The sequence below is a fragment of the Magallana gigas genome, chromosome 9 (genome assembly GCF_963853765.1).
Source record: "Magallana gigas chromosome 9, xbMagGiga1.1, whole genome shotgun sequence".
NCBI lineage: Eukaryota > Metazoa > Mollusca > Bivalvia > Ostreida > Ostreidae > Magallana > Magallana gigas.
The window spans coordinates 4,889,289-4,901,321 of record NC_088861.1 but is presented as its reverse complement, the minus strand read 5'-3'; the positions used below and the strand labels follow the sequence as shown (position 1 = coordinate 4,901,321).

Sequence of the window (12,033 nt, the reverse complement as noted above, 5' to 3'; positions counted from 1 at the left end):
TGGACCCCCTCTATAGATCATGCACCAGAAATCATCTTCGCTAGCCAAGGGTTTTCGGTCCACTTTAAATGGACCGAAAACAGATGACCAGAAATATACATTAAGGTAAAAAATTGTTCAAGTTTTTTCACTGCAAAAAAGTTGAAGTTTAAAACTCGTTTCTCTCTCTCTCTCTCTCTCTGAGAAAGTGAAAGTAAAAATAACTGCAGGGATGACGTAATATTGATTTTCGAAAGGTGCAATCTCAGAACGAGGCTTAATTTGTATTGATACTGCCGGTGTTTTTATATATATATGGGATAATTATGTCGGATTAGAACTTTATACAATAGACTGTGTTTTGTGTGAATTGTCTTAAATAGGTGGCAACAGAGGGAAGACAACGACATAATGACCGGCTCATAATAAACACCGAAGGACTTATTCACCGCGATCGCGATTTTTTTGTGGAGTATTTTTAAAAGATGGCGTCAAGTTCTGTCAGTCAAGAAAGTTTGGATATTGAAGATTATGAAGCGATAAGTTCACGTCAAAGCAGAGTAAGGCGTGCCCGAGCCATGATGCCAAAACCCATCGAAGATCGGGAAACCCCACGGAACGGGGATGGGGATAGTGACTGTGATGTAATTCCTGAACACGAGTCCCCCTCCCGATCCACAACTGCTGCATCTCGAGCCCGAGATAAAAGAAGACCAAACCACTTGCATAAAGGAAAACTCCCTAAAGATAAACGTAAACTGAGAGAAAAAAGACGAAGCACTGGTGTTGTCAATCTACAATCCACAGAGGTACATGTATTGGAAATAATCACACTATGTCATCTGTCACATGTTAACACAGTACAGTGCAGTTTAACTCATGGTCAGCTATGATCTAGCTTTGATAGCATATGACCCATAAATGATATTTTAGTCAAGACCATTAAGAGAGCTTAGTCTTTTGTTGTTTACAACTACAATTAGCACCTACATGTAATAATTATGTAGTTTGACTTTATATGAAGTGGACTGAAGTTCATGCTATCACTGTGCATACATCATGTACATGATACCTGTGTTTTGATTTCATCCCCTGTCCAGTAAGTCCACTCAAAGACTTTTCCTTTCCTTGATAACATTTTATGCCGTTAAAGTGAGATTAAGCATTAACATGATCAATGAAGACTTTAGACTTGAAATTGAATGTCCTTCAAAGGGGGTATATAGAACCTTAGTTGATTTTCTCTTGAGTTTAAAGACATAGAGAAGTTTGAACAAAGTCAACTGAGCATATTGTTCTGGACATCTTAGAATAAATATCAAATGATAGTCTCAGTTAACGCTTACATTTACTTATCATCATGATCATGGCCAACGCACTGATGTACCATAGATTCCTATATATAATTAAACGTGAGGAATTAATGTCCACATAAAATCGCAAGAAGCACATCTCGTGGAGTTTAATACCTCACTTTTATTTTTAGGCCAGATATTAACTAGATGAAATTCTGATAAAAATTTGGCGTTTGCGATTTTATATTCTAGCAATTTGCTGCAAAACGGTTGAATAGCGATATAAAGTATCAGGTATACGCTTGAAATAAGGAATGTACAGTATACACTTTTTATGGAATTAATCTTGTCCTAGCTACTCATAAATATTTTTTTTTAAAAATTGCTCCATCATTCTAAATGTACTGTGACAAAAATATCCTCAGTTCTGCTATTAATTAATTGCCGAGGCAAGTTTTTCATGTAGTATAAGACAGCTGCAGGTTTTCGTTTCAAGATGATTTTTATTTGCGTACCCAGGGTTGTCTCTAAGACCCGGGAGGCGGGCAATTCCCCTGCCTATAATGCCTTAATTACCCGGCTATTATTGCATTCAAACACAATGTAGCCATAAGCAAGACCCCCAGACCCCCTGCTACTTTTTCCATCTCCTCCTTCTACTTCAATTTTTAGATACATTTCCCTGCACGGTACCTGTTCATGGTGGAATGAAAAAAATAAAAATTGTAAAGAAAACAAGAAAAGTTCAATAGTTACATTATGTTGTCCCATGTATATTCAGTAAGTGTATGAGTCAGACTATAGCCTGTCCCAAGATATATACATGTATGCAGCACATTTGGACGATTTTTGTTAAAAATACATATACCAGGTACCTGTGAAAGAATTGCAATTGAAATAGATAAGATGCAGCTATACTAGTTTTGTTTCAAAATTTTAAAGCGCATCACATTTTAATTTTCCTAGTCAATTTTATTTGATATTTACACAAGGTCCATTGAAATACACACTTTAACAATAGAACAGTCTACATGTATCCAGGGTTGTCTCTAAAAATTGAAGTAGAAGGGAGAGATAAAAAAGTGGAAGGGGATCTGAAGGTCTAGCTTATAGCTAGAATGTGTTTTAAATGCAATAATAGCCGGGTAATTATGTCACTTTAGGCGGGGGAATTCCCCGCCTCCCGGGTCTTAGAGACAACCCTGTGTAATCTATGATTGATTCAATCCAGACAAGTCAACAGTTAGCATTTCTAAAAATCTATAAACATTATAAACCCAATATGTTGCATCCACATCCAAATTATGTTTTCTTTTGATTGTGCATGCGGTACATGTATATGTATATATACTTCCAACATGTATGTGTTTGAAAGTGAATTCAATATTGCTACCAACAATTTGTGGAGCTCATCATGACTCACTCATGCAGTAGTCTGACATAGGTGTTAGGCCACTAGGCCAGTAACCCAAAAGTCGCGCATTCAAGCCCCACTTTAGTCACTTGATGTAAAAAAAGTTGTCGGCCTTTAGACAAGGCACATTTGTATATAATGTACATTAAATGTCTCAGTCCACCCAGCTGCAATGGGTACTGGCTTATGCTGTCGGGTTAACCTGTGGTGGAATGGTGTCCTGACCAGGGGGATTCAATGACTCAAATCTGCTTAGCACCACACTATCTGGGGATAAGCACCTACCTTAATCACCTTCATGGCATAGAGAGGGATTTTTTATAATGTACAGTCTATGCATGTATCCATTACAAATGATATGTTAACTTTTAAGATCAGTAGCATGACAAGTAAGTGACATTTGAGTATTTTGTATGGATCACCTCAAATTTTTGACTGCAGGTATGAGAAGTACAAATTATGGGTAAAAATTTCACAGGGGACACAAAGTTATTTTGTCTTGTGATCATGCAAATGATTTGCAGCAGCTAAAGCGGTCTAGCTCTCAGAAGATATGACATTCAAATTATAATTCCAACAGTTTACTATGTGTACCAGTATTTGATGGAGTTTGAGTACTGTTAGTTGAGAATGATATAATTGTTGACATCAAGTATCAATGAAGTTCAAGAAACTGTATGCTCTGTAAGTAGCCTTTGAAAGCTTTATTTACTAATGTGTTAATGTTAATCTACAAACAAAAAAATTCCAGTTTAACTCTACGATTTATAATTAACGCAAATCAAAAACTGTGTGCACAAAAGCAAATGAATAGATATCTGTTTATTTCTGTCTATTACCTGACGGTATTTCAAAAATTTAAAGATGGGCTTGATTTAAGTCTCTATTCAAATTTAAAGGGTGGAATTGATTAGACTTTTCACCAAATTTCTCAATATGTAGGAGGAAGTTGTATAAGGTTGTGATTGAGAGATGTTTACTTTGGATTAAAATGGTGTTTACATTTAGTGAAACAAGTACTTGAAACATGCATCTTGAAACCTTGAAAGTCTGCATACAAAGTTTGCAATCTTGAAATACTTCAAATTCTAGATTTTAGTAGTTTAGGAAGTTATATATATATAAAAAGAGAGAGAGATTTTATAAAATAATATATGATAGAATGTTTAAAAGTCCATGAATATATCTGCAAAAAATCTTCCAAGCTTAATCATAAATGACATATTTTATCATATTACATAGAGAAAGAAAGAAAAATCTTGATACCTACATATGTGAAGCACATGACTCAGCTTAATGGTTGTATGCCCAGAGATAGCTGGTTTTAGCCACAATATTGTTGCATAATGTTGAGTCTTGTGTTCTCAGACAGGGCACTTTATCTGCATTGTCTCAATTTAACCAGCAGCAATGGGTACATTAATACCTGCTTACCATGGGGGGGGGGGGGGGGGGGTTAAGCTGCAATTGTCCTGTCTAGGAGGATTCATCAATGACTCTCATCAATGACTGAACTTTAATGACAAATTCCTACTGACAATTGAATTTCTAATACATCTGCTGTACACTTCAAGGACAACTTTAAAATACTCATGTTGTTGGTCCATTTTATTGATTACAAATGATTGTAAACAAACTGATGTAAATTATCTGTTACAGAGCACAGGGGATTCTTTAGACGATGAAGATGACGAGGAGTTACTGGAGGCTAAAAAGAACACATCCTACAACGAGGTCATTGACGCCGATAACCCCCAGACACCCGCAGAGGTCTGTTCAAGTCAAAATGCATGAGACATTTGAGTTGTACTTTCTTGTTATACATGCAAAGTGTGCCAAATAATAAAATAATTGTATCCATGTGCAAAGTCAATCTCCATTCCCCAACCCCCCAAGAAAAATTATGTTTGTTGTACAGGTCAACATGATTTGTTTGTTAGAAATGATGTACTAGCTAGCTCATTTAAATGTAAGATACATGTATTTCTTGCAGTTGAATTTTGATACATACATGATCATGGTGTCAGATATATACATGCATTACTTTTTTTTAACAGAGTAGAGTGCCAAGACCATTCTCTTCTAGAAGATCCAATAAAAGGTAAGGCCTACAGTTTCCATATCTGACCAGTGTGTGTATTTATAGAATCTGATATAATTAATTTTTAAATCATTCAGTTCAATGAGGTGAGGTATAGAACTGAAGTACTAATTATTCTAGCTAATGCAGATGTATAGAATTCCCATAAGTATAGCTTGATGGAATCCTTTAGCAAGACAAGATGGAATCCCCTAGAAAGCATGCACTTATTTGGGGACCATTTCTTATACATTATAGTATACTATTATGCTAGCTGACTCTTCTTGTTCTGTATTTCCAGTCCATCAGACCTAGAGGCTGATTTAGAGGATAACCAGGATTACGATAGCACCGTCAGCCAATCAGAAACCAATCTTACCCTCATTGGAAAGTCGGACACCACGAGGGAGTCGTCCAATCAAAATGCTAGTCCAAAACTGGGACATGGTCCGACATACGGAAGGTCAACTAACCCCCCAGAAATACCCAAGTCTTTCAAAAATTTCTCCCCCTACACCAGTGAAAACGAGACAAAGACTTCACCGTCGTATTCCTCTAATTCTTCCTCTCCATCCTCCATACTGAATCGTTACAAATGGCGCAGTCCGGAGGTGTTGAATCAGGAGAGGGAACCAGCCAGTGCTGGTCCCGGAATATCTTCCATTATCTCCAGATATGACAAAAAAGCCACCGAAGTGGATACAAATTCCAGCCCAGGATTTGGCTCCTCTAGTTATAGGAATTTTGGAGATAGATTTCGAAAGGACAGTCCATTTCAGAGCCAGTTCCGAAGTGTCGCTGCTCCAACACTGAGGGAAGACACTGAAAAAATCAATCTTAGAAAGGTGAGAGTTTGGACTTAGTTTGTTTATAATCGATTATTCCAGTTTTGTTGAGCATATCACTTGTATCATGCATATGTATGTACATGTACATGTATGATACACAAATGACAAGTTATGATAATGAAGATGTTAAAAGCAGTTTGAGTTATTTATGGTTACTTTGTTGATGATTGTATTCCTTTCAAAACCTTGAATATCATAAGATATATATGTAGATAACCATCCATTATGTTGACAGTAAAGGAATAAGGGCATGCTATTGAAATTCATTGGATTCTTGTACATGCATGTATATAAATATATACAATTTATACCCATTGTCATTGTAGATGCTGGAGAAAGAACAAGAGGAGAACAGGAAGATGAAGCAGATGATGGAGGAGAAGGACAGACGGATAGCAGAGCTAGAGAGAGAGGTCTACCTGCTCAACAAGGTAAGGGATATAGGAAGGTCAAAATAATGATGGAGCACACAAGTATGTACCTATTACAGTAAAATACACTTATAACGAAGTGCAAGGGACAGGCGATTTTGCTTCGTTATAAGTGTAATTCGTTATTTGTCAAGTCTAAAACATGTAATAAAGTCATGGGAAATGGAAATCACTTCGCTGTTAGCGTCAATTCATTATAAGCATGTTTGCTATAACCCTGTTTTACTGTACATTTGATACGTAATTATATGCTTAAAAAAACAACCAGTTTTCTAATTCTGATACCAATTTACAGGAATGTGATTTGAGATTGAGTTTGTCATATATATACACATTTAACATGAAATCATTCTGATTAAAAACATCAACCTTCTAATTACACTGGTCAGGTCAGGGTCTGACAGGTATCAATAGGGGGTCATCTTCAGACGACCAAATATATGCTTTATCTGTTTTATGAGAGGTGTAACTCTTCAATACTGGAGATAACATGGAAAACAAGCTTGCATTAATTTATCGATTTAGAAGAGTTCCATTAGATTGAAAGCTCTTCCCTGATTGGTCAGAAGTAAAGGTCTTGTGAAGATGACCTCCTATCAATACCTGTCCGACCCTGACGAGTCGGGGGGGGGGGGGGTGGCTTAATCAGACACTTAATATTTTATGCATCAGGGACAACGCTTGTGTCAATCACTGTAGTTTTTCTTGTAGGAAAAATGACCCCTAAAGGTATATAAATGTACTATTGTAGATCATGAATGATTTGGATGCAATATTTTCCAGTAGCTTTTTACTTGATTTGCATTTCTCTTGAGTCGAATTTAAGTATTATTTTTCATGTTTTTAGAAAATTATTTTGATTGAAAGTTTTTTGTATCCTGTTTGTTGTACATGTTGTAATACCTGTAGCTTAAGTGTTGTTTACATTGTTTTATGTTCAGATTTTTTTCCAGAATTTTTATCGATATGACATTTTTTCCTTTCATGTTAAATCGCTACATGTACAATGATGTATAAATATGCTTATTGTAGCATCTGAAAAAAATATTTGTAATTTATTTATGCAATTTGAGGCTTATTTTGAAAATTATGTATTCTCTTTTTAATGGCATTTTATTTATTTTTAATTATTTATTTTTTAAGCATTATAGAATTAGAATAATATAACACATATATCCACTAAACATGCTAAATGTTGAAAAACTTTCGAGTAGTTCACTTGTTTTGATTATGTTGGTTCGGGAAGTAAACTTTTAGCAATTTCAGTGAATGACATATATACATGTAATAGCTTTATCATTGGACTGTTTGTGTATAAGTTTTGTAGAATCCAAGGTGGTTGAAAAAAAATATAACCAACATTAAGTAGTTTGTTTGATAGCTCATTGATTATATGATGAAAAGATTATAATACTGTAACATATATATGATAATTGATAACTCATTGATAATAAAATAGCATAAAATCAGTACATGTATTTAATTGTTAGCATAAACTGATAAAAATATGTTTTAAAAATATAATATACTGTATAGTAGTGCTCAATAGTAGCAGTATGTATCAGTAATTATGAACTTTACTTTACAGTACTTATGAACTTTACAGTAATCTATTAGATGGAGTTTATGCTGGAATTCTACATTCATTTGTTTTTGTTGATTTTTTCAGGATCTGGAAGACATGGATGATGAAGCTCAGAAACTACAACTTGAAAACAATGCACTGATTCGGGCCGTGTCTCAGCTGAGCACTCAAGTGTGACACTCCAGAAGATGGAAAGCCAATCAAACACACTGTCACTGCACTCACGCTTAGAAACTGCACTCGGCTCCTTTATCATGAATAAAACATAGAAATAACTACATGTACATGAGAGTGCTTCATGGGTCTACAAGGCCCTGGCTAAGTAACTGTACATGTTTACAATAAAGAATTTTATATCTGTATTGATCAATGATATTTTAAACAGTATGAACTTCATCTCAGCACCATTAGATTGCAGTAAGAGTATAAATGTATGTCTGTTTCTTTTATTTCAGTTTAAAATAAATACATCATTCTGTACATAATGTCAAATTGTTAAGCATTAGGTTGTACTGAGTTTTATATTCTCAGAGAGAAATATGATTTATACATTGAAAAAAGAATCCGAGAAGAATATTGCTAATATTATTGTTGACCATTACAAATTCTTTCCTGTACAAGTTGATTGTTAATCGTTTTTAATTGACGTCTAATATGTGATAATTTACTTAACAGATGCAGGTGATAGAATTTTTTCATTTGTTTTTTTTCAATTTTATTTTAGTTAATATTGTTATTGAGCCTTATAAAGGTTCTTGACATAGTAAATGTACATTGTACATACAGCAACGGTTTGTACATTTTTTTCAAATTTTATAGAATTTGTTTTCAGTAGCAATTTAGGTTAGTTAGCTTGTGTTTGCATGCCCTGTTAACGAGCAGTTTTAGTTTAGTTTGAGAATTCCTTCACAAATGTGATAAATATTTATCTGAAAAGAGTAGTGCTACTCTTTTTGTTAACAGATTCCATACTTGTATGTTAACATTGGTGTGGCGAAGAAATTACATGTATTTGAAGGTTTTGGGAGCCAAGCATCCAGCTAAAATTACATGTAATATGTTTATACAGGATTGAACCTTTACAAGTGTTTTTGTTACAACTGCAATGAACATATTGGTGCATTTCTGTTTTGGTTTTATGTCATGTTATACAAATAAGTGTTCATTCAATGTTTAGTGTTATGTCAACACTTACGTTTCTCTTTTTTTTCTTGTTTGAATAGTTTTTAGTATGCAAAAGAAATGGAGAAAATGTCTTCATGTTGAATGTTTACTTCAAGGAGACTTTACTGTTTGTCAGAGTAATTGGATATCTACATGCATGTTTATGTAGCTGTAATACCAAAGTAATAGTCCAGCTCAATTGAGTTGTGATTTCAATTTATTTCATAAGTGTAACATACACTGCATTCAAGTTGCAGCACCCAATTCAAAGCTTTTAAATATTATTCTGTGTTTGAAAAAATGGTTAACATGCCAAGTCTTGCATATTTTTGAAACATTTTTAAAGATTCATGTTTTTATAACCTTTTTGCAAGAAAAAGTGCAAGGTAAAATTTTTCTACAGCAAATTAAATCATCATTTATATGAACTCCATTTTGAGTATTAAGCTTACTTTTTGTTCTTTATATATATGTATTTATGGACAAGTTATAGCCATAAAGTAGGCTTTACAGGTACAGCAATTTAGCATTTAAACCTTTCATTCATTGATATTCAATTCATACACATGTATATATAATTATGTATCCATTGCTAGCTCTTACCACCTTCCATTAGTGCAATGACAAAAATCCATGCATGTTTTAAATTGTTGAAACATCAATTTACAAATTGCTAACACTATACTACAGCAACAGAATGGGAAAAATATACTGCAGTAATACTGTAATAGGAGAGATTCAGTTTAATACCAACTGAAACATTTTTATTCAATAATTTTAAGAGTTTTTTCATTTGACCATTTAGAATACTTTATCATTAATTTGTTGTCAAAATATTTGTGCTCAGTATGAAAGGGAATTTTTTCCCAGTGCATGCAATGAATAATTAAATATTCATTAGCAAATTAATGAAAGGAATTTCCAGAAATTAAAATGCTGATTTGCTTTAAAAATAAAGTGGCTCAAAGACTGCATGAAACCAAAAAAAAAAAAAAGAAATAGAGTAAGGATGTATAATTGATGCAGTACATTGTGTATTTATTACTGAGACATTCATACAATGTGATTTAAATTTATTAGAATTTTTTGTTTGCGGACACTTTGTCTGAATATTGAGAGCTTTTTTTGTGTTCTGTAGACAAGTATGAGTTAGTTTTATTTATTTAAATATTTAGTGCTTTTGCTCATGTTTTGTGCATTACATTTTATTTATATGTTTTGACATCTTTTTAGAGTCATCTGCATATCATGAAAGAGATACTGGTGTTTAAACTTGTGATATTATGTAAAGGGGAATTAAAATCTCCAGAACTGAATGAAAAGAATATGGTAACGGTTGTTTTGATGATTTTGAGATGTAAAAACAAAAGTTGGGAATCATTTCATCTTGTTAGCTTATCTTTGTCATTGTGTATGTGTTCTTTTATGAAACATATTAGGCATTTGTTAATTCTTTAAAAGCTCAAGCTGCTATAAGGCGATTTCATTTTTTTTTTAATTACAGTACTTATACAACTAAAACATTTCTTCTGTGTGCTAACTCTTTGAGTAATTGCAGTAATACATGTATCTTTACACTCTTTTGCAAATGTACCACGTGTATGAGAAATAGCACATATACTTCTGAACTGAAAAAAACCACCTCTTCTTTTAATGTTTCAAACATTTTACACGCAGTGTTACATGTAACAAGTTGATCTCACATTTTATTATACACGTGTATGTATACAATGCATTTATGTTAAATTCCGTATTCTTTAAGTTTGAAAAAATGTAGCGGTACACACATGTATATATTATATATAATTATATATTGTTTTCTTAAAATTTAGTCAACCATGTAACTATTCTCAGACTGTTAGTATTTAAAGGAAACAAATTCAAGTTATAAATAATGGACATATTTTAAAAAAATCCATGAGAAATGCATGGTACTTAATTTTTTTTTTTTAAGGAAAGGAGATTGATTCAATATGATAAACACATTTTCACCATTTATATGTACCATTTTTACAATTTATATACATGTACATACATGTAAAAAAAATTGGCATTTGGGTAACCTTCATACCTATACATTAATTTTGTGATTAGAATACATTCCAACTTACACTGAAATATTTAAAAATTGTGTGTATACTTTATACATAAGTTATCTCATTGGAATTTCATTCATATGTTTTTTTGAGATGGTTGTATATTATTTATTTTGAATCATTTGTATATTTTTGAAATATTTTCAAAATCTACTGCTTAATTGCTTGAACTATAAATTATATGACACAAATACAAAATTTTTCAGAAATTGAAGTATTAAGGTTTTTTTTTCTAAATTGTTGGATTTTGTTTAATATTTTCCAGTCGGCATTCTTTTAATTTACAGCTGTACGACATTTGTACTTGAATTCGGACCAACTGTTTGCTTTTACAATATCATTGTGCTTCACATGTTGTGACTTAGGAAAATAAAAGATGTTTATATAATCAGGACTGGCTTTTTAGTTGTACGAATATTTTAAATTGTTAATAATAGCTTAAGTTTTTAGATTCAGGCCTTGGCAAATGGGTATAATGATTTGGCATTACTGAACATCTCTGTGTTAGAATTTTCTTGTCAGGGTGATGCAGTAGAAGTGGGGAGGAGTTGTACTAAGTCTTCAGAACATTTCTAGTTTAGTTTTCATTATTTATTGGTTGTGTTGGGGAGGGGGTGAACAAATTAGTGTCTACTTTTTAGGTATATTTACATACATTTATCAAATGTCACAAACAGAGGCATTGTAACACAGAAGAAACCAAATTAACCTCGTTGACAAACATAAATCTGTACAATAATGCTTTTAAATCATAAAAAAAAACCTTTATGCATAAATGTACACGTACCAGATTCAAGAAAGATTTACAAGAGAATAGTAGTGAATATAAAATCCAAAATTTATTGACTAGTAAAGGCTTCAATTTTATAACAATATATAAAGAGCTTTTTCAATATCACATCCAATTATACTGGAGTCAACTTGCATACATGTACATTTTAATATCACAGTGAGGTACATGCACATGTATTTTGCCTCAATTAGAAAATTAAAATGCATATTTTGGCACTGCATTTCAACACACTGCTAAACATGAACATAGCCAGTGGTAAACAATGTGAACACACAGTGGTAAACAATGTGAACACTTCGTGATAAACAATGTGAACACACTGTGGTAAACAATATGAACACACAGTGG

General features: G+C 33.0%; 1 protein-coding gene across 2 annotated transcripts; it reads left to right on the top strand.

Moving 5' to 3' along the window:
* Positions 1-208: 208 nt before the first annotated feature.
* LOC105324629 (PRKC apoptosis WT1 regulator protein) lies at positions 209-11,284 on the top strand. 2 transcript variants are annotated; one of them, XM_011423752.4, is made up of 7 exons: positions 209-788; positions 4,348-4,458; positions 4,746-4,789; positions 5,070-5,613; positions 5,943-6,047; positions 6,759-6,776; positions 7,717-11,284. In XM_011423752.4, the coding sequence occupies exons 1-6, from the start codon at positions 465-467 to the stop codon at positions 6,765-6,767; spliced, it is 1,137 nt and encodes a 378-aa protein (XP_011422054.3). In that variant the 5' UTR covers positions 209-464; the 3' UTR covers positions 6,768-6,776; positions 7,717-11,284. The 2 variants fall into 2 exon arrangements, with proteins under 2 accessions (XP_011422054.3, XP_011422053.3); XM_011423751.4 differs by lacking the exon at positions 6,759-6,776 and having other exon boundaries at positions 210-788.
* The last annotated feature ends 749 nt before the right edge of the window (positions 11,285-12,033 follow it).